The 25768-nt window shown below is 38.1% G+C and overlaps 6 protein-coding genes and 1 non-coding gene across 7 annotated transcripts; 3 read left to right on the forward strand and 4 right to left on the reverse strand.

Moving 5' to 3' along the window:
• The first annotated feature begins 1195 nt into the window (after positions 1 to 1195).
• LOC17897522 (protein NLP4) lies at positions 1196 to 4815 on the forward strand. The gene is made up of 5 exons (XM_006306697.2): positions 1196 to 1308; positions 1730 to 2539; positions 2628 to 2675; positions 2745 to 3660; positions 3745 to 4815. The coding sequence occupies exons 2-5, from the start codon at positions 1763 to 1765 to the stop codon at positions 4536 to 4538; spliced, it is 2535 nt and encodes an 844-aa protein (XP_006306759.1). The 5' UTR covers positions 1196 to 1308; positions 1730 to 1762; the 3' UTR covers positions 4539 to 4815.
• Positions 4804 to 6950, reverse strand: LOC17900359 (probable serine/threonine-protein kinase PBL21). Its single transcript, XM_006304573.2, has 6 exons — positions 6539 to 6950; positions 6362 to 6412; positions 6118 to 6272; positions 5832 to 6021; positions 5342 to 5733; positions 4804 to 5253 (listed from the first exon to the last, which is right to left on the reverse strand). The coding sequence occupies exons 1-6, from the start codon at positions 6636 to 6638 to the stop codon at positions 4990 to 4992; spliced, it is 1152 nt and encodes a 383-aa protein (XP_006304635.1). The 5' UTR covers positions 6639 to 6950; the 3' UTR covers positions 4804 to 4989.
• Positions 6951 to 8328: 1378 nt separating this feature from the next.
• LOC111828578 (putative F-box protein At1g20657) lies at positions 8329 to 12854 on the reverse strand. Its single transcript, XM_023776858.1, has 2 exons — positions 11749 to 12854; positions 8329 to 8461 (listed from the first exon to the last, which is right to left on the reverse strand). Exons 1-2 carry the CDS (start codon positions 12852 to 12854, stop codon positions 8329 to 8331), a joined length of 1239 nt encoding a protein of 412 aa, XP_023632626.1.
• A 915-nt stretch (positions 12855 to 13769) lies between these two features.
• LOC17899452 (bromodomain-containing protein 9) lies at positions 13770 to 17765 on the reverse strand. The gene is made up of 9 exons (XM_006306860.2): positions 17285 to 17765; positions 16584 to 16623; positions 16321 to 16399; positions 16167 to 16212; positions 15980 to 16078; positions 15498 to 15566; positions 15052 to 15403; positions 14820 to 14968; positions 13770 to 14734 (listed from the first exon to the last, which is right to left on the reverse strand). Exons 1-9 carry the CDS (start codon positions 17732 to 17734, stop codon positions 14042 to 14044), a joined length of 1977 nt encoding a protein of 658 aa, XP_006306922.2. The 5' UTR covers positions 17735 to 17765; the 3' UTR covers positions 13770 to 14041.
• Positions 17766 to 19688: 1923 nt separating this feature from the next.
• LOC111828764 lies at positions 19689 to 19761 on the reverse strand. Its single transcript, XR_002832525.1, has one exon. It is a non-coding gene; the product is annotated as a small nucleolar RNA snoR101 (small nucleolar RNA).
• A 606-nt stretch (positions 19762 to 20367) lies between these two features.
• LOC17900227 (high mobility group B protein 2) lies at positions 20368 to 22414 on the forward strand. The gene is made up of 8 exons (XM_006304230.2): positions 20368 to 20518; positions 20842 to 20890; positions 21007 to 21111; positions 21382 to 21439; positions 21549 to 21593; positions 21707 to 21787; positions 21876 to 21962; positions 22068 to 22414. Exons 2-8 carry the CDS (start codon positions 20850 to 20852, stop codon positions 22083 to 22085), a joined length of 435 nt encoding a protein of 144 aa, XP_006304292.1. The 5' UTR covers positions 20368 to 20518; positions 20842 to 20849; the 3' UTR covers positions 22086 to 22414.
• Positions 22415 to 23090: 676 nt separating this feature from the next.
• LOC17898315 (high mobility group B protein 3) lies at positions 23091 to 25084 on the forward strand. Its single transcript, XM_006303816.2, has 8 exons — positions 23091 to 23218; positions 23411 to 23459; positions 23610 to 23705; positions 23914 to 23971; positions 24078 to 24122; positions 24236 to 24316; positions 24629 to 24715; positions 24818 to 25084. Exons 2-8 carry the CDS (start codon positions 23419 to 23421, stop codon positions 24833 to 24835), a joined length of 426 nt encoding a protein of 141 aa, XP_006303878.1. The 5' UTR covers positions 23091 to 23218; positions 23411 to 23418; the 3' UTR covers positions 24836 to 25084.
• The last annotated feature ends 684 nt before the right edge of the window (positions 25085 to 25768 follow it).

Below are 25768 nucleotides of genomic sequence, written 5' to 3' on the forward strand. Positions count from 1 at the left end.
TATTTTATATATAGACTTTTTTTTTTGTTACACATAACTACTTTTCATTGTCAATTTGATTAGATAAATATTTGTTCTTCTTCTGATCAAATTGAGGAAAGAACCAAACCTACTCCCCCCACTCGGTTTTTATTTTTATTTACTTATATGACTTCTCCAAATAAGCCTATTAATAGGCTATAACAGTATAATGGCCTTTAAAAATTCTTTGATTTTCAATAATTATTATACCAACATGTACATTAACAAAATGACCTGTTTCGACTTTCGATGTACAATTTGTAAAAATAAAACATTAATAATTGTTATAATTTGTCCTCAAATAGCAACAATGCCCTAAAAATGGAAATTGATTCTCTTTGGTCATCCATCACCAATAATTATAAAATTGTTGAAGAAGCATTCTCCAATTTATAAATAAAACTTTTGAACTAGAAATCAGATATGGTATATTTTAAAGATACGTTCAGCCATTATATTTGATTTTTTCACACAAACAAAAATAAAACTAGGATCTTATTCTACCACTGATTGTATTAAACAAAATATTTTATTTTTAGTCAGCGTATAAGAAAAAAGTGTTATAACATATATAGAAGGAAATAAAATTGCTTTAACTGTTTCACTCATAGTTGATAATAAAAATTCAATTATTTATGATATAATATGATTGCTTTATGTGACATTTGCTATATAAAAAAAGAAGAGGGAATAAAAAGTTTTGACTTTGTAGGTAAAAATATATAAAATTCACTGCACAAGAAGACATGTTGTATTGCTCTTTTGTTTATTCCCAATCTGTCTGCATTCTCTGTCTAGAAAGTGGAGGAATCTTCTCTCATCTCTATTCTCTCTCTCTCTCCCTCCAGTCAAAAATAAAAATAAAAAACGCAAGCAGCCTGGAAGAGAGAGAGAGTGATTGGTCTGTAATGTTGTTGATTGATGATATATGAGGAGAAAGCAAGTATAACCAAAAACAAAACAAAATCCGCAGTAAGGTCTCTCGCTATGTCCCAATGCAAGCATAGATGAGAAATGAGATAACGATCCACAAATATTCATTTTCAAAGGCTTTTTAAAATAAAATTTTCCTCTTTTATTTTTGTTTCCATCTTCCGTGAAGAAGTACATACAACCACATAAGCCCCCATCAGACGTCTTTCTTTTCTTCTTCTCTTTTGGTTTGGGATTTTTTTTTTTGCTTCTCTCATCTGTTCCTTCTGTCTCAGACAACCAAATTTGCAACAGAGGCAGATTTTTAGAAAACCCCACTTGAACAAGGAATCTTCGAGAATCTCTCTCTTTCTTGTAAGTTTTTTCTTTCTATTTTTCTCTCCTAAAGCTTTAAAAGTTTTGGTTTTTTTTCGTTTAGAACTAAGTTGATTAGCTTAAAGTTCGTTACTTTTGTATCTATTGAGCCATATTGTTTGACCAGCTTGAAGGAATCTGGTTTTTATTTGTGTGTGTCTCTACTTTGGATTCTTTATTTTTGTCATTATGAATTTGATTTAGGCAAGATTAGTGCTTGATTCCTGTTTTCCCAAAATGTTTCATGTTGTGCCTTTTAGTTTCCTTACTTTGTCGGTTGGTGAGAATTTGATATTCATGAGTCCTATTGATTTCTGAAAATGTAAGCAACAAGATGAAGAACACAAAAAACAGCTCGATCTCGACCTTTTTGTTTGTTTGTTTTTGGAACTTGTTGAAAATGGATGTTTCGTTTTCTCAGATGGTGCTTCACTGAAAAGCAAACTACATATCCATGGAAGATAGCTTTCTTCAAACTGAGAACGCGGTTATGGATTCTGAGTTCATGGATGGATTGCTACTAGATGGTTGTTGGTTGGAGACAACAGATGGATCTGAGTTTCTTAACGTAGCTCCTTCAACTTCTTCTGTTAGCCCTTTTGATCCTTCTTCCTTCATGTGGTCTCCAACTCAGGATACTTCAGCAATCTGCACATCAGGAGTAGTATCTACGATGTACGGTCAGGACTGTGTAGAAAGATCCAGTCTTGATGACTTTCAATGGAACAAAAGATGGTGGATTGGACCAGGAGGTGGTGGTTCTGTTACTGAGAGATTGGTTCAAGCAGTTGAACACATTAAAGATTATACAACAGAGAGAGGCTCACTTATACAATTATGGGTTCCGGTTAACAGAGGCGGTAAGCGAGTTTTGACCACAAAGGAACAACCTTTTAGCCACGATCCGATGTGTCAAAGACTTGCAAACTACAGAGAGATCTCTGTGAATTATCACTTCTCTGCTGAGCAAGATGATTCCAAGGCCTTAGCTGGTCTGCCTGGAAGGGTTTTCTTGGGTAAGCTTCCTGAATGGACTCCTGATGTTAGGTTTTTCAAGAGCGAGGAGTATCCGAGAGTACACCACGCACAGGACTGCGGTGTCCGTGGAACGCTAGCGATTCCGGTGTTTGAACAAGGTAGTAAGATTTGCTTAGGGGTTATTGAGGTTGTAATGACCACTGAGATGGTTAAACTAAGACCTGAGCTTGAAAGCATTTGCAAGGCACTTCAGGTTTGTGTCCTTCTCTAAAGATTTTAGCTTTTGCTAATTGCTATTGAATTGGTTTTCTGAGAGGGATAAATGTGTTTCCTTTTCACAGGCAGTTGATCTTAGGAGCACTGAACTTCCGATCCCGGCTTCTCTAACGGTAACCAAAGAAACTACATAAGCTTGTTAGATCTGATTTTTTGGTCTAAACAAGATTGTTTTTATTCAGGGATGTGACTTATCCTACAAAGCTGCGTTACCTGAAATCCGGAACCTTTTGAGATGTGCTTGTGAGACTCATAAACTACCTTTAGCTCAGACATGGGTCTCTTGTCTTCAGCAAAACAAAAGCGGGTGCCGTCACAACGATGAGAACTACATCCATTGCGTATCAACCATTGAGGATGCGTGCTATGTTGGTGATCCAACAGTCCGCGAGTTCCACGAAGCTTGCTCTGAGCATCACCTCTTGAAGGGCCAAGGAGTTGCAGGTCAAGCCTTCATGACCAATGGTCCTTGCTTTTCGTCTGATGTATCTAATTACAAGAAATCAGAGTACCCTCTCTCTCACCACGCTAATATGTATGGTTTACATGGCGCTGTTGCAATTCGTCTGCGCTGCATCCACACGGGCTCTGCTGATTTTGTCTTGGAGTTCTTTTTGCCCAAAGACTGCGATGATCTGGAGGAACAGAGGAAAATGTTGAATGCCCTTTCAACTATTATGGCTCATGTGCCTAGAAGTTTAAGGACTGTTACAGATAAAGAACTAGAAGAAGAGAGTGTAGTGATAGAAAGGGAGGATATAGTAACGCCAAAGATAGAAAACGCATCGGAACTACAACACCTCCACGATAATTCCCCATGGAGCGCCTCTCTTGAAGAAATCCAGAGTAATAATACTAGTAATTCTCAGAATCTTGGATTGGTATTTGATGGAGACAAACCAAATGATGGGTTTGGCTTAAAAAGAGGTTTTGACTACACCATGGATTCTAATGTCAATGAGAGTGGCACATTCTCTAGTGGCGGTTTCAGTATGATGGCCGAGAAAAAGCGCACAAAAGCAGATAAAACCATTACTTTGGATGTTCTTCGACAGTATTTTGCAGGGAGCTTGAAAGATGCAGCCAAAAATATTGGTGGTAAGCAGCATTTTTTCTATCTTCTCATTCAATTTATCGGAAATCCTAAGACTGATTACTTCTGTTTGTCTTGGAAAATATCAGTTTGTCCAACGACCTTGAAGAGAATATGCAGACAGCATGGTATACAGAGATGGCCGTCAAGAAAGATCAAGAAAGTGGGACATTCACTGCAGAAGATTCAACGGGTGATTGATTCGGTTCAAGGTGTGTCTGGTCCTCTTCCCATAGGCTCTTTCTATGCAAATTTCCCAAATTTAGTCTCACAGTCACAAGAACCATCACAACAAGCCAAGACCTCCCCTCCTCCTCCACCGCCAGTGCAGCTTGCAAAGTCCCCTGTTTCCTCATATAGCCAAAGTTCAAACTCAAGCCAATGTTGCTCCAGCGAAACCCAACTAAACAGCGGGGCAACAACAGATCCTGCTTCAGCTGATGTAGGAGGTTTACTGAAGAAGACGAGCAGCGAAATCGAGCTTCAAAGTTCGAGTCTTGACGAGACAATATTGACTCTCTCCAGTTTAGAAAACGTCCCTCAAGGGACCAACTTGATATCATCTCAAGATGATGACTTTCTAAGGATTAAAGTTAGTTACGGAGAAGAGAAGATCAGACTCCGGATGAGGAATTCACGCAAGTTAACAGATCTGTTGTGGGAGATTGGAAAGCGGTTTAGCATAGAGGATATGAGCAGGTATGATCTAAAGTACTTAGACGAAGACAATGAATGGGTTTTGTTGACTTGTGATGAAGATGTAGAAGAGTGTGTAGATGTCTGCAGAACTACACCAAGTCAAACTATTAAGCTTTTGCTTCAAGTTTCTTCTCATCAATTCCCTGAACGTTCTTCAGCTACAGAATACAGTTTATGGCACTGACCTCAAATCAGTGACAGAAAGAAGAAACAGAAGCGTTTTAGGACATGGATACAAAAGATAACACCTTTTGTGTTCTGTTACAATTGTTCATAATTTTATCTGTTTTTTTTTTTTAAGATTACTAGGAGGTGCTTTGGGTTTTGTTTTTAAAACCTCACCAGAGACGAGAACATGTAAAGATCCTTTCTTCCTGAGAAATTGAAGATTGGCTTTTATTTTCTGAAATTCCTTTGTAATGCGGTTTTCAAATATAGGTACATATAAAAGAACTTCAATTGTTTTTTGTCTCCATAATTGCCATATCTCATATACATCATCATAGGGGATAAACAAGTATAAGAATCTAAAAACAAAACATTTACCAAATATATTGTTTTCTGAGCAAGACTGAAATACTTACAGAACACCAAACTGAAATACTTAAAAGCTCAAGACTTTCTTTCTTGTGTTTTTACAAGTCTCGTCGTCGCGGCGTTCTTGTGACCTCCGGTGATGGGGACGAGACGTTTCGAGCTTCATGAGACCGGCTCTGTGCGGCTAAGTACTCAAGTGCCACAACTATGTCACCTATAAACGGTCGATAATGAGCTTCTTCGTTCAGACACATTGCGATTATCGCAATCGCATAGTTTAAACACCGTCTTGGGTATTTTCCTCGTAGAGACGGATCCACTATATGTCCAAACTTCTTCTGATCCTTTAAGTAGGGACGTGACTGCAGAGACAAGAAAACTTTGGTTATAACGAGGCTAGGAACTTTTTGAATTACAGTTTAATCCAGGTTTAGTAGTAAAGTTACTTACCCATGTAACAAGATTCTGCTCCCCTTGCTTTTGACTCAAATCAATAGCTTTTCTCCCAGTAATCAGCTCAAGCAACACTACACCGAAGCAGTAGATATCCGATTTAACAGTTAGTTTCCCGCTCATCGCGTACTCGGGAGCACAGTAACCGTAGGTTCCCATGACACGGGTTGATACATGAGTTCGATCACCTACTGGACCGAGTTTCGCCAGTCCAAAATCCGAGAGTTTTGGATTGAAATCTTTGTCTAACAATATGTTTGCAGACTTCAAATCGCGGTAAATCACTGGCGGGTTAGCTGTGCAGTGGAGATACTCTATTCCCCGAGCTGCACCAACCGCGATTTTCATTCGAGTATTCCAGCTTAATGGTTCTGGATGTGCCTCAAGATCTGAAAACCAAGCAAAAAGAATCATAACCTGAAATTGAAAACCCTCAAATGATAGATAACAAAACACTTGTAACAACAAATACAGTTGAGTAACCAACCAAAAAGGTGATCTTCTAAGCTTCCCATCGGCATATATTCATAGACAAGAAGTCTCTGATCACCAGAAGTACAGTAACCGATCAATGTAACGAGATTTGGGTGATGCAATAAACTAAGCATGAGAACCTCTACTATGAATTCTCGATTTCCTTGAAGCCCATCTGGATTCAGTTGCTTAATAGCCACCACCTGATTTATCATCAATTTAATCAAATCACATCAACATTCTCATAAAAACAGAGTTTCTCTTCTTTAAAAGATTTATGAGAGAGAGAGAGATCTGACTTGTCCTGAATCTAAACGTCCCTTGAAAACTCTCCCAAAACCTCCTTCGCCGAGCAGATTCACTTCCCGGAAGTTTCTGGTAGCTGCAGCTAACTCCTTGAACGTGAAACTCCGAGCTCCACCACCAGGTTTGGGACTATTCACTTTACCGTTTACTGTTCCAATGCAAAAAGAAATCAGCTCAAAAGATGTCTGAAACAAACAGAGACAAGAAAAAAGACAACATTGGAAAAGAACAACTCACCTAAGATACCCGAAATCGACTCTGTTCCTGTGGTAGTATCACTTCCATGAGCTGAAATCACACCCAAAAAAAGAACCATTTATAAATAAAAACGAAACCTTTGAGGTGAAAAAAACAACAGTGAAAGTTTCAGTTTTCGAATTGGAATTGAAAGAAAGAAAGAAAGAAAAAAAGAACCAGATGAATCGGTTGGGTAGCGAGAGTTGTTGCATCGAGCTGTATCAATGTCGACTCTGATGTCCTTAGTTCGAGGATTCAAACAAGAGAAGCAAGTCATTTTATTTTCTCACACAACTACAACAATGGGGGAGTGAAGAAGAAGATTCAGAAATGGAGCTGGTTCTAAGAAACCAAGCTCCTGGAAATCCCACACCAGAGAGACAGACACACAAAACCTGACAAATTATTAGAAAGAAATCCTAGGATTTGGGTCTGAAAGTAAAAAAGAGAGAGAGAGAGAGAGAGATTTGATTGGTTTTCTCTGTTTATCCTATGGATAATTCCAGAAAACAAAGGAACAAACTTTTAGCAGAGATTATTGATTGAATCGGCGATAGATTGCAACAAGAGAGAAGAGAGAGAGAGAGAGAGAAATTAAAATATTATAAAAAAAAAAAACTTGGAGAGTTACTAAAATTATACAAAATTACATCTAATCACGACAAAACATGACAAGGATCTACAAAAAGAAAAAAAAAGAAAGAAGGTAAAACAGTAGAAATAAAAAATCACGGGCCACTTATTTAAACAACTACCCCTTTTTGTTGTTGTTGTTCTTCTTCTACCTTTGGTATAAAGCTTATATTTCTAGTTATTTAGTTGGAGCTACTCTAAATTAAGTATTTAAGTTGTAGAAGACGACGACGACGACAAGTGTTTCGTTTTGTTGTTTTCGAACTATAGGACCCAATTCTTTCTTTTTTCTTTTGTCGTTGTTATTAAAGAAATCAATAATTCTTTTCTCACTCTATTCTATCTTTTGGTTTCAAAACAATTTAAATAAATTTCCCACAAAAAAGAAAAATTTAAATTTCCTTTATATCATCATCATCATCCCCGATATATAAATTAAAAACTATTCTTTCTTTCCTTTATATCATCATCATCATCCCCGATATATATAAATGATCAAAGGTCCACCTCGTGATTTCAATGTACTATTCTACCCTCATCAGAACAGTACAGTGTTCTCTCTCTCTCTCGAACACCCATGAGGCCGACATTGGATGTTTGAAGTTGAGAGATATCTCGACAAATGGACGGACCTTACCTTACGTTACGTATTCAAGTGGAGATGTGGGTCTCTTTTTTTTCTTCAAGTTTTCGTACTTCTTCTACTAGTACTAGTGGTCACACACACACACACACTGTATCCTGAGCTGAGTCCCTCTCCTTTGCATGCATTGTTGACTTTATTTGCCGTTTTAGAAAATATACCCTACTCGACGAAGCGTGATAGTTATAACAATGGCTCTACTTATTTTGGAACCCCCTATCAAATTGTTAGCTGATTTTTTTTTGATCAAAAATTGTTAGCTGATAAGTTTTGGATTTTTCACCCCAATCTTTTTCTATTGTATCTTTGCCTATTCAATTACTTCTTTTTTTTCTCTCTCTTTATCCGCAGACAGCAAGCTGTTTCATCTTTATGACATTATTGTTGATTTTATTTAGAGCTTGTTGTTAATGGCATTAAATATATATATACCCAAATAAATAGATGTGTAGTGTTTCTTTTTTACCTGTAACGGATAATGACTAACATAGGAGTCACACAATTCGAGAAGTCTGATGTCTCATGAAAAGAATAAGAGTTTTATGTAGAAAAACAACCACGACTGACATGTTTATGAAAATACTACGAGAAGAGATCTAGTCGTCGTAAAATACCATCATCATGATCAGAATGAAAAAAAAAAAAAAAAGCAATAGCATTAATCTAACAAAATGACTAGGCTTTTTAAGAGCTAGCTTGCAGGCTCAATCTTGACAACGTTCTCCACATGATCTAGAAAGGCGTAAGATTTGTGAGGCTTCAAAGCTTCCATTCCTTTGATTCCAACTTTAGTCAAAGTGTTCCTCTCGGGATCATAGGAGAGTGTCAAAGTACGTGCGGAATCAACTTCTGTATTAACCATAATGATGTACAACCATATATATACATATGTTAGTGGGCTTTATAACATAGCCTATATATCACAATATATCACAATACTCCCCCTCAAGTTGGAGCATGCAGATTACAAATGCCCAACTTGGATAGCAAATAAAGAAACTGAAGACTGCCTAGAGCCTTGGTGAAAATATCCGCAACTTGATCCTCTGAACGCACAAACATCGGTTTGATGAGACCAGCAATTATCGAATCGCGAATATGATGACAATCGAGCTCAATGTGTTTAGTACGTTCATGAAAAACTGGATTGTTTGCAATATGAATGGCAGCTTTGTTATCACAATGAAAAGGGACCGGTCCGGGCTGCACAACACCAAAAAAATCGAGAAGAGGAACAAGCCATTTAACTTCCTTCATAGTCCAAGACATAGAACGATAGTCAGCCTCAGCGGAAGACATAGAGACAGTGTCATGTTTCTTTGTTTTCCAGGAAATAGGAGAACCTCCAAGAAAGAAAATATAACCCGTCAAGGAGCGACGCGTCAATGGACACGCAGCATGGTCAGCATCACAGTAGCTGGTAAGAATCAAATCCGTGTTTGCTCGATAAAGAAGACCTTGGCCCGGAGAACCTTTCAAGTAATGAAGAACCTTAAGCACAGCTTCCCAATGGTCATTAGTGGGCTTCTTCATAAACTGAGAGAGAATGTGAATAGAGTAACAAAGTTCCGGGCGAGTAAGAGTGAGATAAATCAATTTACCAACAGTGCGCCGATATTGAGTAGGGTCAGCATATGGTTCAGCCGTAGAGCGAGCAAGTCTATGGTTTTGAGTCATAGGAATATCAGTGGGACGACAGCCTAGTAAGCCCGCCTCAGCAATAATATCCAAGCAGTATTTTCGTTGACATAAATACAAACCCTCAGCATTACGAGCTATCTCGAGACCAAGAAAGTAACGAGGGGAACCCAAATTTTTCATATGAAACTGGCGACAAAGATATGCCTTAAAAGCAGAAATAGAAGCTGAGTCATTACCCCCGATAACTAAGTCATCAACATACACAAGGAGATAAACTTCCGTGGAGCCGTGAACAAGAGAGAAGAGCGAATAATCAGAAGCTGACTGACGAAAACCATAGTCCAGAAGAGCAGTCTGAAGCGTACCAAACCAACAACGAGGAGCTTGACGCAGACCATACAAAGACTTCTTCAACCGACAAACTTTGCGTGGATCGGAAGAGAGGAAACCCGGAGGAGGACGCATGTATACCTCTTCATCCAAAGTACCATGTAAAAACGCATTGTGTACGTCCATCTGATGAAGTTCCCAATTACGAGAAGCAGCAACATTGAGAAAAGTACGAACAGTGTTCATTTTAATCACCGGCGCAAATGTCTCGTCAAAATCAACACCCGCTTCCTGACGATTACCAAGAGCAACAAGGCGTGCTTTATAGCGTTCTAGCGTACCGTCAGAGTTAAACTTGATATTGAAAACCCATTTACATCCAATGGCACGCTTATTTGGCGGTAAGTCAGTGAGTTCCCATGTGTTATTATCCTCTAAAGCTGTAATTTCGAAACCCATTGCTTGACGCCAAACCTCAAATTCCATAGCATCTTTGAAAGAACGCGGTTCCGTGAAAGCAGTAACATTGGCAAGAAACACTTGAAATGAGTCTGAAAAATTTGCAGAACAAACGTAATTAGCAATGGGATATGGAGTACTTGAAGAACCGGGAGCAGACTGAGGTGATGAGTGTGTGGGTTGTGGAGAAGCATGAGCCGAATACATCACATAAGGTTCAAGACGAACCGACCTCTTCTTGACGATGACCCCTACCTAACTGCTCAGCTGGTTCAGGTGGACGAAGAGGATCAATCATGGTAGCATCATCAGAAGCAACCAAAACAGACGGTAGATCAATCGGTCGGAGAGGACGATCGATCGATCCATCAATTTCTGGAAAATGCGGAGCTTCCGGATCGATCGATCGAGTAGAGGGATCGATCGGTCGAGGAGCTTCAGGAAAAACAGAAGCGTTTGGATCGATCGATCGTGAGGAAGGATCGATCGGTCCACAAGTGTCCGGAACAATTTGTGCATTTGGATCGATCGGTCGAGGAGAAGGATCGATTGGTCGAGAATCTGCAGGTTGAAAACTCGAACTCCCCCTGTCATCCATGGCAGACAAAAGTGGAGAAGAAGGGGAAGCATCCTCTTCAGAAGAAACAGAAAGTGTAGAGGGAAGCATTGGAGATAACTCAACTACAACCGGAGTAGAAGCATCAAAGGGAAACATGCTTTCATTAAACACAACATTGCGAGAGACAAAATATTCCTTCTTTTCCAGATCATAGACTCGCCAACCTTTCTGATGATGAGGATAGCCAAGAAAAACACAACGAGAAGCACGTTCATCAAACTTTTTGCGAATTACAGTCCCTTTGTGTGCATAACACAAACAACCAAACACACGAAGGTGATCAAACGAAGGCGTACGATTGATTAGATAACAAGCCGTGAGAACACAATCTCCCCAAAATTCTAGAGGAAGAGCGGCTTGAAAACGAAGAGAGCGAGCAACATCCAATATATGACGATGTTTACGCTCAACACGACCATTCTGCTGTGGAGTGCCAACACACGATGTTTGATGAATAATTCCCTGAGACGCAAACCACGGTTTCAACCCCATAAACTCAGAACCGTTGTCACTACGAATCATACGATCATTCGTGTGAAATTGACGAGTGACCATGGCGCAAAAATTACGAAGAAGAGTGTTGACTTCACTCTTAGCCCGCATTAAACACACCCAAACCGAGCGTGAATAATCATCAACAATCGTGAGAAAATAAGAAGAACCACAAGTAGAAGGAGTGCTATAGGGACCCCAGACATCGCAGTGAATAAGATGAAAAATAGCATCAGCTTTATTACTACTAAGAGAATAACTGAAATGTGGTTGCTTTGATCGTACACAAACGTCACAAGGTAATGACAACTGATCTTTAGAACCAACATCAACAAAACATGATAAATGTGTAAAAACAGATAGTGACGGATGCCCCAAACGACGATGCCACAGTGCACCACTGCCAAGAAGACCAACAGAATTTGCCTGACCCATCATAGCACCACGGAAAAGATAGACCCCATCACACTCATCCCCTGCTCCAATCAGCATCCTCGTAGACCGGTCCTGCACGTAACAAAACTTATCCGTGAAAAGAGCGAAACATGATTTTTCTATCATTTAGAGAGAAGGTAGGAAGAGTCGGATATATTGTATGGCGACAACACAATTTCACCCGTGTCGCTTGTTCCAACAAATCGTAACTTGGTCTCTTCAACTATGCTCTTCCAAGGAGGAGGCATTACGTAGATATAGCTCGACCATTGATGTTTCTCCGCATCTTCTAAAACATATAGTTGAATCCCTGTAAGTATTGTGCCATGCTCATCAAATTTGGGCTGGAACTTAGCTATTTTACCCTTGTAGTTGACCAGGGTTTGTTCAAGCACCGATCCTGAGTTACGTTCCATGCCATGAGTTTTCTTTACATAACTAAACTTCTCAGATTTAATATCAAAGCAAATTATATCAGGAAACCCGTCAGCGTCACCCCTGACCATGCCTAAGTAATACAAAACTCCATCGATGCATATCCCATCATATAGAGGATAATGATGATTAGGTTCACCTTCCACCGGACAAGGAAAATGTTGCATGTCACATTTGATCTTCCTCCATGACAGTTTTTTTCCAGTTCCTAATGTCAGAACTTTTTGCTCCCCAAATTCCCCCAAATACGACTGGGTCATACACAATACTTTGAACTCTTTGTCGATCGGATCATACCCAAAATAGCTTGTGATTATAGTTCTGTTCGTTTTCACACTGGGTAAGGTCCAGGATTGTCCTGTGCTAGGGTTACATATCAGTGGCACAGACACTGTTCTCCCCGTGGAAGTCTTATGATAGTTGAATCCGTATACGAAGCCAGAAACAGGACGACAAATATCAAAGGGACGATTAATTGGGAAACTCTTATGAAAACTGACCGCTAAAGGAGACGAGTCGTCTCGAGGCTTTGGTGATGAGAAGAAGAACGTTTCGCCGTCTTTAGGGCAGTTGAACAATAGCTTCGGGCGAGACGAAGATCTGATGAAGAATGCATCGGTGAAATTTGGATTGCTAAGTGTTGAAGCACATAGTTTCGATAAGCAGTGAAATCTCGCTACAGACTTGGCGGGTAATCTCATGAATATCTCGATAACAAGATCGAATGGGAGGTGTATCGTTTCAGAGGTTTTTTCAGCTCTGTTCCTTGAATTCGAACAAGATCGTGTGTTGCGCCGTGTTTTCATCGCTGCCCTTTAGTCTCTCTGTTTTTTTCCTTTCCGTCAAGAAACAACCCTAGCTAGCGAGTCTTTTATCATCGACGATAAAGAAAAAAAAAACAAGGAACTAGGGTTTTTCAGTGCGTAATGGTCCATATAAAAACATTTACGTCATTTTGAGCATACTAGTATATATTTTAATTTAATTTAACGTATAATGTATTGTTCGAGTCCAAACATTCGTACATGTAAAATTCGGAATCCAAGAACGTTTGCCTCACATACATGCATGAAATGAAACGGGATGAATATTAAATAATATGAGTAATTGACTATTATTATTGGTGAAGTGACAAAACCCAATGAATTGAGAGGAAAAATAAAATATCACGAGACGTTGAGACCCACCAAACAAAGACGTTCATGTAAATCTCGTGACGCGTTGAACGGTGAGCCCCCTCTCTCTCGACAAAAATATAACCACTATTGAACGTACACGAGAACACCTTGATTCTCTATATACAATTTAATGAGTTCAGTTACGTTGTTGTATACTTTACAAACTTGAGAATTCCATTTTATTTATAAATCTATATTTTTTTTTGCTCTAATGTAATTTACATTTTGAAATGTAGATGGTCAATGATACACTAGAAAAATTATTTCAAGGGGGTGAAAAACTGACTTTAGTGTGTTCCTGATCAAGCACATAGTAACATTATCGTGTGCAAATGGAGAGTACTCATAACAATTTTTTGTAATTAACTATCATTTCACAGAAATATCTGAATATCCAATTACCGGGTAACTTGAATATCGAAGCCAGCTAAAGTCTTCGAGAAAGAAACTGACAACGAACACAAAACCCAAATGCTAATGGGACACAGATCTAACAATACTTTTTGCTTGATTTTTTTGGTTAAATGTTAAAAAACATAGATCTGAAAAAAATAATTCTGGGAAAATTTAAAATATAAATTATATTCTACAGCCTGCGTGACTCCTGTGGTTTTTCTTTTTACCCCTAAAAAAATTATATGGAAGTTGCAACAATCTGTACAATAGAGAGAGACTTGTCCCATATATTTTCATGTCACAACAAAATAATCAAGCCATGACTTTCCACAAGATTTCATACCAGAAAATATATGGCTGAGATAGCCAGTGGACCAATTGCCTCTTCTTCTTCTTCTTTCAAATATTCATATTCATCTTCAGAGCTGTAATGCCAGATCCGGATGCTGCGATGAGGACGAACCTGTCTGCTGATTAGAGCCCGGCGAGTTTGGTGATACTAGCCTTGCGTTCAGGTCTGGCGGAAACCGGTGGAATTCCTGTTTGGTGTAAGGAAACAACAACCCTTGTTGTTGCGAGCTCGGTGTGGCCTCGTTGCTTGTGTTTGGTTGTTGCTGTCTCGCTGTTCCGAGCATCTGATCTGCATTATGGCTGAATCCACCAAATCCGCGGATGACGCCGTTGCTACTCTCTAGTTTGATCAGCGGTCCAGCCTGGCGGGAAGAGGAGGATGATGCGTGATCGGTCTCTGGATTCAAGACACGAGCAGGTGGTGGTGCGGTCTCTTCGATGGTTTGAGAAGAAGAATGTCTGTTTCCTATGAAAGCGCTCGAGACTGAAGCGGTTGGAGACAGAATTCTGTTGGAATGATCATCAGACGCTAAGTCATTAGAACACTTTTGTTTTCCGATTGACGTTAATAAGTTTTGTTTTTGAGAATCATCCCCTTCAGATCCTGCTGGGTTCTCTCCAACCCAACCTAGACCAAATTTGATTCCAGGGGGCAATACTGTCTCGATTCTCCTTGAAGCAATTTTCCACGCAACAGGGCCGAGATTTGCAGCGTATCGTGCTAGACTCCTCGCGTAACCATACTCAGTGTTTAGGCCAACCTGATGAATAGGAAAAGCAATGATCAGACTCTTGTTTCTATATATATATATACAAAGGGCTAAACTAGTGTTGGCAATTACATACTGGAATCAACTGTTTTAACTCGTCTTCAAGAGTTGTCAAGACTGACGGTTCCTGGGTAGATGTCGAGAGGTTGTTGTAGGTATCACGTCTGTTTTCATCAACATTGAAATGTTTCATTCCATACTTGTTAACCGCCTTCACAACCGAAGCTACAAAGAAACCAAGAAGATGGTTCATATTGGCAAAAAAGTAATTCTAAAAGAAGGCAGAGCAAAGGCAGAGATTGTTTTACATGGAAATTCGTTCTCCCAATCTATCGACCAACCACTTTGGGTCTCGCTGTTATGATTGATTCTAACTGATGATTCTGCTTGACGGAACTTATATGGAGGCGTCTTTCTCAGATTGTAAGCACCAGAAAATTTATTAGAGCTATCTCCTCCGGGAATGAGCGCATCAGCTGATATTTCAGAAGCAGTACGGTCAATGGAAGATGGTTCAGGCTGTTTCTTTGGCGGGCGTCCTCTTTTGGCAACTTTTGGCTGCTGCTGCTGTTGTGAATGTTGGTTTTGTGGTTCTTCATCATCACTGTCCTGCCTTAAATTCTCAAAGTCCTTTTTCGCTAATTCTTGTATAGCACGTGCCTATAAGCCAAAACACATACTGTTTTCAGAAACCGGGAACTTAATATCAAAACAAGAATAGCTCAAAACATAATCATCAAAATCTAGGACATACCTGTCGATAATATACAGTGTCTGATGAATTGTATTCCATTGCATTTGTACATATTAAAAACACATCTCTCTGCAAAAAAGAACAGAGCAAGAAGCGATATTAAACAGAGAGCGGCAAAAAGCAAGCTGTTCCAACACCAATCTCCTCACAAATTCACATATATTCAAACTGGAAGACAATTTGAGTCTAAAGAGATCAACAGTCACTTTGAGTTAAGCGCAACTTCTGAAACAGCCTTAGGTGTGCACCCTATACTACAAGTATGTATCTTCATTGATTAGCTGTCTCATAAAAAAATGCACGCAAACAACATCGCCCAATGGCCCTCCATAAACCACAAGAAGCCACAAAGAAAGTTTCGAAACAAAGATGCTAAGCAACAAAAATTTCTAACTATCAAATGTGGAACCACCTCAAACACATGGAAAGCGCAAGGAGAAGCATTGAGGAAGAGTGCAATGAACTCAGAGGACAAGACTTACCTCAAATTGTTCTAAACTGGCATATGATCCAGAATCTAGTTTCTTCCGCACAGTGCTAAAATCCATAGGATTCGTGATAATCTCGTGATAATCAGGAAGCTGTAAAACACATACCGAAACACAGATAAGACAAACTGAAAAACAAGGAGCTTAAACACCAACAAAAGGGAAGTAAAGAGACATTCACCTCCTCAGGATCAACAGGGTCAGAGTAAACGCCATAAGTATCCTTCCTTCAAGTGGTTAACAACGACGATCAGGGAAAAACGAAACCCAGTTGCTCTTCAACCAAAAGAGCAAAAACAAGAATATGACAGAGAAGAAGGAAGATGAGAGCATACTTTTGAAGTCTATCGAGGATGAACACCAACAACTTTTTGTCTGGCAAAGGTGTAGTGGGGCCAGACTCCACGGGAGACCCTATCCACATGTAAACCAACAAATTAAAAAAAAAAAGTTTATAATTTAATCCCTTTCCTCCTCCCCCTTCAGCAGAAAAATCCTCGCTTTTATCCTCGTACGAATTTTCCAGTTTTTGTTGCCTTTTCAAGAATTAAATAAAGGGATTTAATAAAACAAAAATAAAAAAGAGTTTGATATATACCTTGAAGAATGTTGTCTGTCGCTTTCGAAGCCTTTTCTCCCTGCAGAGTAAACCCATAAACAACAGAGCATCAGCTTATCACCATCTATTTAAAAAAGGTAAGCTTTCATGGTAGTATAACAGAGGAAACAAGCATTACATATTTGTGTGCATGTTTCCATGTTCATGTTTAAAGCAAAGAAAGAACCAAAGGATAAACACACATACACTCAAAACTAAGAAACTGATGATAGTTAAGGAAAAGACAAATCGGAACTTGTTTCAGACAGGAATGGTTTCAGTGCAGAGGGTATATATCTTTAAATTCAGGTATAATCTACGGATTTTAATTAGCAGTGAAATCAATATTATAATATTCATTCAATACATAAATTCTCCAAAATTAAAAGCAAATAGAATAAAAACTGATTAACACACACACAAGAAGTTTCTTAGCTGAAGACAAAAAATAAAAAGGGAAAATTTAATTTACAGGAAAAAGCAGAATTATGAATTCTCCCTCCCTCCCCCAACCCAACCAATAAAAAAAGAAATGACTCAGTCAAACAAACTCAAATCCCACTCACTCAAAATCTCTAAATATTCAAGCAGAGAAGACGAACAGAACAAACGCGCGAAATCCCCCACCCACAACTAAGTAATTTTTTTAAAAAAACCTAATTAATTTCTCAAAATAAAATTAAATTGGATTCAATATCTACCGTGTGATTAGATCCGCCGCTGATCTTGCGTCTATTGGCGGAAGCCTCGGGAGTCTCGTCGAGATTCAGATCCGATTGGGAATTAGGAGAATGTCGATGAGAGTGAGAGTTCAATCCATGTAAAAGCCTATGTTTCTTCTCACGCCGCTCGTCCTCGTCGTTGTCCTCGATGCTGTTGTCTTCATCTTTGATCCAGGCCGAATCGGATGTTACGCCGTTTGAATTAGGGTTCCGGCGTTTGGATCGGGAGGCGGAGTTGGCGCCGTGATTGAGAGAATTAGGGTTTTTGGAACCGGATCTATGCTGGTGGTGGTGGTCATCGTCCTCTTGATGATGATGTTGTTGCTGTTGCTGTAATTGTTGCTGTTTGATAGCTCGCTTTTGAAGGTCTAATAGAGATGGCCTTCCTTTCTTCTTCTTCTTCGTCATTGTATCTGCTACCTCACCCATTTTTCTCTCTCTCTCTCTCTTCCTCTTTCTCTCTCTTCTCTCTCTCTCTTCCCCCTTTCTCTTTCTCCTCCTAGACAGGCGTTTTGGTTTTGTGTTTCTTAAGTTTTTTTTTTTTTTTTTTCTAAAATAATTAAAAAACCTCTTCTACATGTTTGTGAACTCGCACGTGCCGAAAGTGTAATGGATAAGTTGTTTGGGCCGTAGTAGGCCCATGTAATATTTGTTACACCATAATCTTTTTTTTTTTGTCAACACACCATAATCTAGTTTCCCATTTTTGAAGTAAGGATGTTGAATGGATTTAGAAGTACAGAACTCAATTTCCCCATTCTCTTTTTAAGCCTTTGTTTTCAAAATAATTCAACAGAGAAACCAAAGATGGACCATTTATACCTCTGCCTTTTAAGCATGTTGTTGATGCTGGAATGGTTTCCGAGAGATTGACTTCTGTTCTCCAAGATATAATGAGCAACTATGATACAGACAGATGTCTTGTTCCCTATTTTTTATGACATCGCAAAAGGTACTTTGTGAAACCTTCTGTTGACTGTTTGCATATTCTAAATTTTGTTCTAGTAACACATCTTATTTGTATGGGTTTCTTGGGAGACCATTTGCTTCTCTTTACTTACTAGCAGTGTATGTTCATGATAAAAATTTCTGAGTGAGGGTGTGAAGTCATAGGCTGGTCTTTTCCCTAATTGATCTGAATCTTAACTCTAGGTGTTAAAATCTTCTGAACGTTTTTAGGCCACTGGAACCTGATGCCAACTGTATCTTCCGTGAGAGGTATCCAATGACTCGTGATTAAACGGAGCAGAAATTGATTGGAAGAAACAAGCATCGCCTTGTGTGTGCTTAAATAATAGCTTGTCTTACAAGAAACAAGCTTTCATAAGCGTCAAACCCCTAATTTATACGAACCCGAGTTTTCTTACAATAACAACACATATCAGAATCTCTTTACGGTCAATAGATTGTAATACATAACCTAACTCAGTCAGGAGTTGACAAACTCATGGTTTCTCATACATGGTTTTGAAAACATTGAAATCAGTGGAAGCTGAGCGAAAAAATGCAGTAACAGCTTAGCCAGAAACTGGTGCAGTAATAACTCAATACTTGAGATGAAAAAAATGTACAGATTCGAGATCAGCCACATAGACTCTTGGAGGCCATTGAAACCTACCATCACCAGTTCCCCACTAGCTCAAAAAGTGATCTCAAGAAGCGGAAGAAACTCAATCTTCACTGGTTGAGAAACGACGGGAGATTGATGGCGTTCAATTCCGAGACAGAGCAAGCACGACTGGTTCCTTCTTGTTTCCATCCAATGCTTTCGCATCAAAAGCCAAGATCAATCTCCTGACTTTGATATCAGGGACGAAAAAAGCAATCTCAGTTTACACAATGCTCCGATAACTACAAGTGAGGCACTAGCAAGGCATATCAAGAATGTACCAATGGAGGAAAAAGAGCTTGCATGTTGGAACGTGTTGCATAAGATGCAACCAACTCCCAAAATAACACCAATTGGTGCTTCTTTTAAAAAATAATATATAGGCTCTGGATCATAGCACTCACTTGCTCCTCTCTCACTACCTAATTCCTTGAGACAGACAAAGAGGCTTCACAAAGCCTTCAAAATCAGATCATATCCACAGAGACTTTTACATTAAAATATAGTTTCTCTCAGGCATTTCATGAAACATGTTTGATACATTTTCTAAAGATCCTGCTCCAATGCATTAGGATTAACTTCATATATAGAATCAATCATTCCTCTAGTATACAAGTTTTTTTTTTTTTTGGTATCAATGTTAAGTCTCTAGTATACAAGTTACTACAAAATGAATTTTCTTCTAATATTATCAGATAATCACATCAAAGTCTCACACCATCTATCTCAGGAATAAAATCTCAATCAGTTGCACAGTGTGTGTGAGAGAGAGAGAGCATCAGCATACTGCATACCTTTATATCAACAAGCAAACTTACTTGAGAAGTTTAGAGATCAAGTGTTTCTCCTCATCTGCTCTCTCTCTGTACCACATAAGTTCTAATCCTAACTCAAAAAGAGTTTTAATGTATTTGAACAGTAAATATAAACGAACATCTAAGACTAGAGTCTAGAGAGCAAAGCAAGAGGAAGATCCATGGACGATTGGAGGATCAGTAACCATTTTTTTTGGCGGCGATGCAGGAACTCATATATAGAGAGAGCAATTTCTCATAAACCGGACATTTTTAAAATCAGAAGCCCTACAAAAAATAATAAATTCAAATCGAACCAGATGACCGACGCAGCAAACCGAACCGGATCCTCGAGGAGATAGACATATTAATGCGAATAAAAATGATTCGTAATTACTGCCATGATTTTAAAATTAATTATTCAGGACCAAAATAAGGGCAATGAGTCATATCACTTGCCGCTGAATACTCACGCTGAGAGGAAGCACAAGAGGAAACACATAAGCCAAGGCAAAGATCAAAACTTGAAAAGGGAAGAGCCAATAAACTGAAACCACACGGATCGATGACATGGCACAATATATTTGAAATCCCGCCTAAACCCCTCAGTTTTTTACATTTCGTGCGAATTTCAATTTTTTCCCCAATATCCTTTTTATTGATTGACCAAAGATATTTTACAAACCTTTCTCCCCCACTAGCCTCCTCTCACTTGAATCTTCTTCTCCCACAAAGCGTACAAATCACAAACTCGCTCAACTCCTTCTTCCTCTCTATCTCTATTCGAACCCTACGCTCTTCGTCTTCAAGGTAAATTTCATTCGATTCTCTTCGTTTTCTAGTTTTAATTTCATTTCCCTGTTTCGTATCTCGAAATTTCGATCTGTTTAGGCGATATGATTGGTTAATCCAAATTGATTTTTGTGTGTTTTGATATATGAATTTCATGTTGTAGATGTCTGCGATTTATACTGTAATTACTTAAGGTTTTGTAGCATCTCGAATTCATTTCGATCATGTGTATCGATCTCCTTAGATGATGATATTTCAATTATCCTTTTAATATATAGAATCAAATGTTCTCTAGATTGATATATACTTGTTTCTTAACTCATCTTGTGAAATTTCTGCAGAGTCCATTATGAAAGGAGGTAAATCGAAGGCTGAAACCAGGAGCTCCAAGTAAGTTTCAGATTAGATCTATTTGTGATTTTTGATTTTTTTTGGTTAGATCTCTGGAAATTTTAGATTACTGTCCATGTTGTTTGTTTTCTGAAGAGTTTTGTTTGTGATGATAGGCTCTCTGTGACAAAGAAGCCTGCTAAAGGAGCAGGGCGAGGCAAAGCAGCTGCTAAGGATCCAAACAAACCAAAGAGGCCAGCCAGTGCTTTCTTCGTTTTCATGTAAATCCTTGCCTCCGATTCTTCAAATTTTCTGTGTTCAGTAGTTTTGCTTGGATAAAAACTTATTCCCGTACTAAGTTTTGTCATCTGGCTACTACCCATATTCTATTAAGGTGAGATTAATAAGAATCTTTTGTCTGCTATCGTTGAGTCAAAGGGTATCTGATACTAGTCCAACGAATCTCATATTGTCCATACTTTGATTTGATTGTTGATGGTTCCAATGAGTCTGTGTGTTAATACTCGTGTTGACTTTTTGTGAATCTCTAGGGAAGATTTCCGTGAGTCATTCAAGAAGGAAAACCCTAATAACAAGTCTGTAGCTACTGTGAGTGTTATTTCTGATCATTTTCAAAACTTCTTCTATATGTTGTTGTACCTTACTCTTGTGGGTTTATAAAGTGTTTGTACTGATGGTGGATTTCAATGGATTACAGGTTGGAAAAGCTGCTGGAGACAAGTGGAAATCCCTGTCAGATTCTGTACGTCCTCTCTTTCTCTCTGAACAGTTTGACCAGATTTGTGTTATGATATCAAATATCACGTTGCTTAACGTAAGTCTAATAATATGTGTGTGTGTTTTACAAAATTTCAGGAGAAAGCGCCTTATGTTGCCAAGGCTGAGAAACGCAAGGTGGAATATGAGAAGAACATTAAAGCTTACAACAAGAAACTGGTAAATCAAATGTCAATTATGTCAAGTTAATAGAGTGATAGTTATTGAGTTGTTTGACCAATCATTGCTATGTTTGTGGTTGTTTCAGGAGGAAGGTCCAAAGGAAGATGAGGAATCTGACAAGTCAGTGTCAGAGGTCAATGACGAGGATGACGCTGAGGATGGTAGTGAAGAGGTTAGTGGTTGTGTCTTTTAAAGCTATTTTATACATCATACCACTTATATAGAAAGAGCTTTGATTTTGACTCTTGTTACTTTGGTGTGTATAATTAAAATGCAGGAGGAGGACGATGACTAAGAGTTGCAAGGTTGTGGCATTAGTATAGATGGCTGCAAAGATCTCTCTGGGCTTTTATCTTTTTCTTTCTTACTTGAAATGTTAATGGGGATGATTAAAAAAAGGGGTCTCTCTTTGTATTTCCACAACCTCCTCCCACTAAATCCCTTCGGATGGAGGAGATAGTGAATTGTAGAATGTTTAGAATGGTGATAGAGAGACTTGCAGCTCTGTACTCTTTGCTCTATAAAACGATTTAGTTTTTTGTTCTTCTTCTTACCTTTTCGCAATTTATCGTTAATGGTGTTGAATAAATCTTTTGTAGTTTGTAAGGAAATGTGACTATAATAGTGGTTATGTGCCTTGAACTCTCTAGCTTGATTCATTATATTTCCATATAAGGTTGTAGTACCATGAATGACCTCACAGTCACAGAGTGATTCTCTTCGTAATCATGACAAGTTAGGTTTTTGTAGGTTTAACCACAAATTCGCTCTTTCAAGGTGTTTCACAGACGTTAAACAATCAAGTTTGGCTAAATTGACTTACAATTACGCAAATTTTGTAAAATAATAGAAGAAGGGATGTTGACTTTAGTTTTTGATCAGAAAGAGCAAGTTATCAATTAAAAGGAAATTAAACATAATTTATAGCTTATGAGGAAATAGAAGAAGATTCGAGAGCATGATCCGGTCATAAAGATGCGCTTTCGAAATTGAACCTAACCGATCTTTTTATATTTATCGCTTTGAATAAAACATGCGGTACAAAAGTAAAACCAAGTACAAAAATTTACGAAGCACACAAGAAAACACAGGCGGGAGAGGAATAAAAGAAAAAAAAAAAGCGCGAGAATGTGAAAAGCCAGTAACGAGAAACCACAAGGATCGTTGACGTGGCGAAATATATTTGAAATCCCGCCTAAACCCCTAAGATCTTTTTTTGTTTTCACATGTCGTGGGAAATTGAATATTATCTTTTAATTTTTTTAATTTTTTTTTGCTTTCATAAGATATTTATCACATTCCTCCACTTAACCCTCTCATCCATCTCTCGGCCTCTCACTCGAATCATTCACAAAGCGTACAATTCACAAACACGTACTTATTATTCTCTCTCTCTCTTCAAACCCTACGAAGATCTTCTTCTTCAAGGTAATTTCACCCGATTTTTTTTTTGTTGATTTTTTCCAGTTTTCGTCTTGTTTTTGTGCGTTTCGATCTCTAGATTGTGATAATTTTGTCTCCGTAGTTGTTTTTTTATTAAAAAATTTCTCTCTGTTTAATTCCATATCGTATTTTTGTACTTTGTTTGCTGATCTCGTTTTTGTTTTTGTTTTTCTGCAGAATCGATCATGAAAGGAGGTAAATCGAAAGCTGAAACCAGGAGCTCAAAGTGAGTTTTCACATCGATCGATTCTTCTGTGATATATTTTTTTTTATGTTTATTTGTTTCCGAGTTAATTCCGAGATCTCTGGATTCCAGATCCGTGGTCAAATCGTTGTTGTTTTGTGATTCTTAACTTCAATTTTGTGGTGATGATAGGCTCTCTGTGACTAAGAAGCCTACTAAGGGAGGCAAAGGTGCTGCTAAGGATCCTAACAAACCTAAGAGGCCTTCAAGTGCCTTCTTCGTTTTCATGTAATTGTCTCCTTTGATTCTTCAATTTTCTGCGTATATTAGTTCAGGTTTCGTTTCAGTGATTCTGTTCAAATTGAGATGATTAGCTTCATTCCTTAATGCTCTGGAACGTTGACTGCAAAATCCAATTAGTGTCACAAATTATTCGCAAATTGTTTCTACTTTAAATTCTGTGTGCTGAAACTTGCGTTGACTTATGACTTTGTAGGGAAGATTTCCGTGAGACTTACAAGAAGGAGCACCCCAAGAACAAATCTGTCGCTGCTGTGAGTGTTTATATTTGCCTGCTATCCAAATAACTTATTTGATGTTTTTTCACCGTTGCCTCTGTATGTGAAGTTATTACTGACAATAAATTTCAATGAATGATAGGTTGGCAAAGCTGGTGGTGAAAAGTGGAAATCCTTGTCAGATTCCGTAAGTTTTTCTGAGCTATTTAGCTCAAGTTGATTATTAATTCACATGTTACAGTCTTATTTATTATTTATGATTGTTTTTTTTTTTGACATGTGGGTATTACAATATTGTAGGAGAAAGCTCCTTATGTTGCTAAGGCTGACAAGCGCAAAGTTGAGTATGAGAAGAACATGAAAGCATACAACAAGAAACTGGTGAGTTGTTATTTGCATCATTACATTGGAGGATGAGTTATGTTTATACAAATCACATGATTGAAGGAAGAATTATGTATTTACTAATTGCATGATTGAAGTATGGGCTATACTAATCACATGTTTGAAGTATGCATTACGATATGTTTTACACTAACCACATAATTGAAGGATGTGTTAATGTTTATACTTTTCACATGGTTGCAGGCAGAGTTATGACTTATGATTATATTAAACAATGATGATTCATATAACTGGTAATTAGTTTATAAGTGCGGTGTTTGACGAACAGCTGTGACTTGTGTGTTTCAGGAGGAAGGTCCAAAGGAAGATGAGGAATCTGACAAGTCTGTTTCAGAGGTCAACGACGAGGATGATGCTGAGGATGGGAGTGAAGAGGTAAGCTGTTGATTTTTACTAGTTATTGTACATCATTTTGCATCTAATTATATTTTTAGTAGGAAGATGTAAACCTTTGTATCAACTCCGTTATACTTGTAGGAGGAAGATGATGACTGAGAGAAGCTGGAAGTTGTGGGTAGCATAATATAGAAGGCTGCAAGGAATCTCTCGGATGTTTTTTTTTTTATCTTCTCTTAAAAATGTTAATGAGGCTGGTTAAAAGTGGGTCTATTTCCTTTTTTTTTTTTCAACTGATGTTTCTATTTAGTAATCTACTACTATCTCCCACTGATTCTACGTGTAATGGCAAAAAAGGTGAATGTAGAATGTTTTAGATGGTCAATGAGAGAAAGATTTGCAGCTCTATATAACGATTTAGTTTTCTTACTCCTATATTTGTTATTTTACCATAATGCTCGTTTGATCTCTGATAAAAGGATATAAGAGCATTTGAGGACCTACCAAATTAGTGCTCTCATATCGAGTTTGTATTGACCAATGCATTAACATACTCTTAATCAAAGTGTATTCCCTGTTTTTTACTGTTTTGGTTTGGTTGTTCTGACTTTTAGCCACATAGGATGTTAAATCTGTTTTGTGGTCTTCTTTCTAAATGCACCAAAATCATTGGGTTCTCTGTTCACCACCTCACCTTATGTTAAAAAGTTAACAGAAGACTTTGAGTTTCTCTGTGGATGTATAATGTATTTACTTGGTTTTATATAAGAAATATGTTAAAATTTGGTTATTGTTGACAAAAGCGAAGATTGAGAGTGAAATCCGCCTAATAACAGCAGATTAGCGCATTCACCCCTTGTGTTTTTAATCAAAATTTTTTATAATCAAGGAACCTTTTTGGTCAAATTTATACATTTTCTTCTTAATTAACAATGGAAAACAAAAAAGCATGATCTTCGATCTTTTCTTAATAGTTTAATCATTAGTCATAAGTCACAACAATAATATTTTATATTTATGCTGTGATTAAGCCATGCTTCCGGCTTTTACCTAACCACTAAATATATATAAAGTAAGTAACGGAGTTTGTGT

The sequence above is a fragment of the Capsella rubella genome, unplaced genomic scaffold, assembly GCF_000375325.1.
Source record: "Capsella rubella cultivar Monte Gargano unplaced genomic scaffold, Caprub1_0 scaffold_1, whole genome shotgun sequence".
Taxonomy (NCBI): Eukaryota; Viridiplantae; Streptophyta; class Magnoliopsida; order Brassicales; family Brassicaceae; genus Capsella; species Capsella rubella.

Coding starts and splice junctions, on each gene's coding strand:
- LOC17897522 (XM_006306697.2), top strand. CDS start 1,763: ATGGAAGATAGCTTTCTTCAAACTGAGAACGCGGTTATGGATTCTGAG. Junction 2,676..2,744: donor CGATCCCGGCTTCTCTAACG/GTAACCAAAGAA, acceptor GTTTTTATTCAG/GGATGTGACTTATCCTACAA. Junction 3,661..3,744: donor TGCAGCCAAAAATATTGGTG/GTAAGCAGCATT, acceptor GGAAAATATCAG/TTTGTCCAACGACCTTGAAG.
- LOC17900359 (XM_006304573.2), bottom strand. CDS start 6,638: ATGACTTGCTTCTCTTGTTTGAATCCTCGAACTAAGGACATCAGAGTC. Junction 6,413..6,538: donor CTACCCAACCGATTCATCTG/GTTCTTTTTTTC, acceptor GTGTGATTTCAG/CTCATGGAAGTGATACTACC. Junction 6,022..6,117: donor GACGTTTAGATTCAGGACAA/GTCAGATCTCTC, acceptor ATGATAAATCAG/GTGGTGGCTATTAAGCAACT.
- LOC111828578 (XM_023776858.1), bottom strand. CDS start 12,854: ATGAAAACACGGCGCAACACACGATCTTGTTCGAATTCAAGGAACAGA. Junction 8,462..11,748: donor ATATCCGACTCTTCCTACCT/TCTCTCTAAATG, acceptor ACGTACTTTGAC/ACTCTCCTATGATCCCGAGA.
- LOC17899452 (XM_006306860.2), bottom strand. CDS start 17,734: ATGGGTGAGGTAGCAGATACAATGACGAAGAAGAAGAAGAAAGGAAGG. Junction 16,624..17,284: donor GCGGCGGATCTAATCACACG/GTAGATATTGAA, acceptor TTTACTCTGCAG/GGAGAAAAGGCTTCGAAAGC. Junction 16,400..16,583: donor GACAGACAACATTCTTCAAG/GTATATATCAAA, acceptor ACATGTGGATAG/GGTCTCCCGTGGAGTCTGGC.
- LOC17900227 (XM_006304230.2), top strand. CDS start 20,850: ATGAAAGGAGGTAAATCGAAGGCTGAAACCAGGAGCTCCAA. Junction 20,891..21,006: donor GCTGAAACCAGGAGCTCCAA/GTAAGTTTCAGA, acceptor TTGTGATGATAG/GCTCTCTGTGACAAAGAAGC. Junction 21,440..21,548: donor ATAACAAGTCTGTAGCTACT/GTGAGTGTTATT, acceptor AATGGATTACAG/GTTGGAAAAGCTGCTGGAGA.
- LOC17898315 (XM_006303816.2), top strand. CDS start 23,419: ATGAAAGGAGGTAAATCGAAAGCTGAAACCAGGAGCTCAAA. Junction 23,460..23,609: donor GCTGAAACCAGGAGCTCAAA/GTGAGTTTTCAC, acceptor TGGTGATGATAG/GCTCTCTGTGACTAAGAAGC. Junction 24,123..24,235: donor GGAAATCCTTGTCAGATTCC/GTAAGTTTTTCT, acceptor ACAATATTGTAG/GAGAAAGCTCCTTATGTTGC.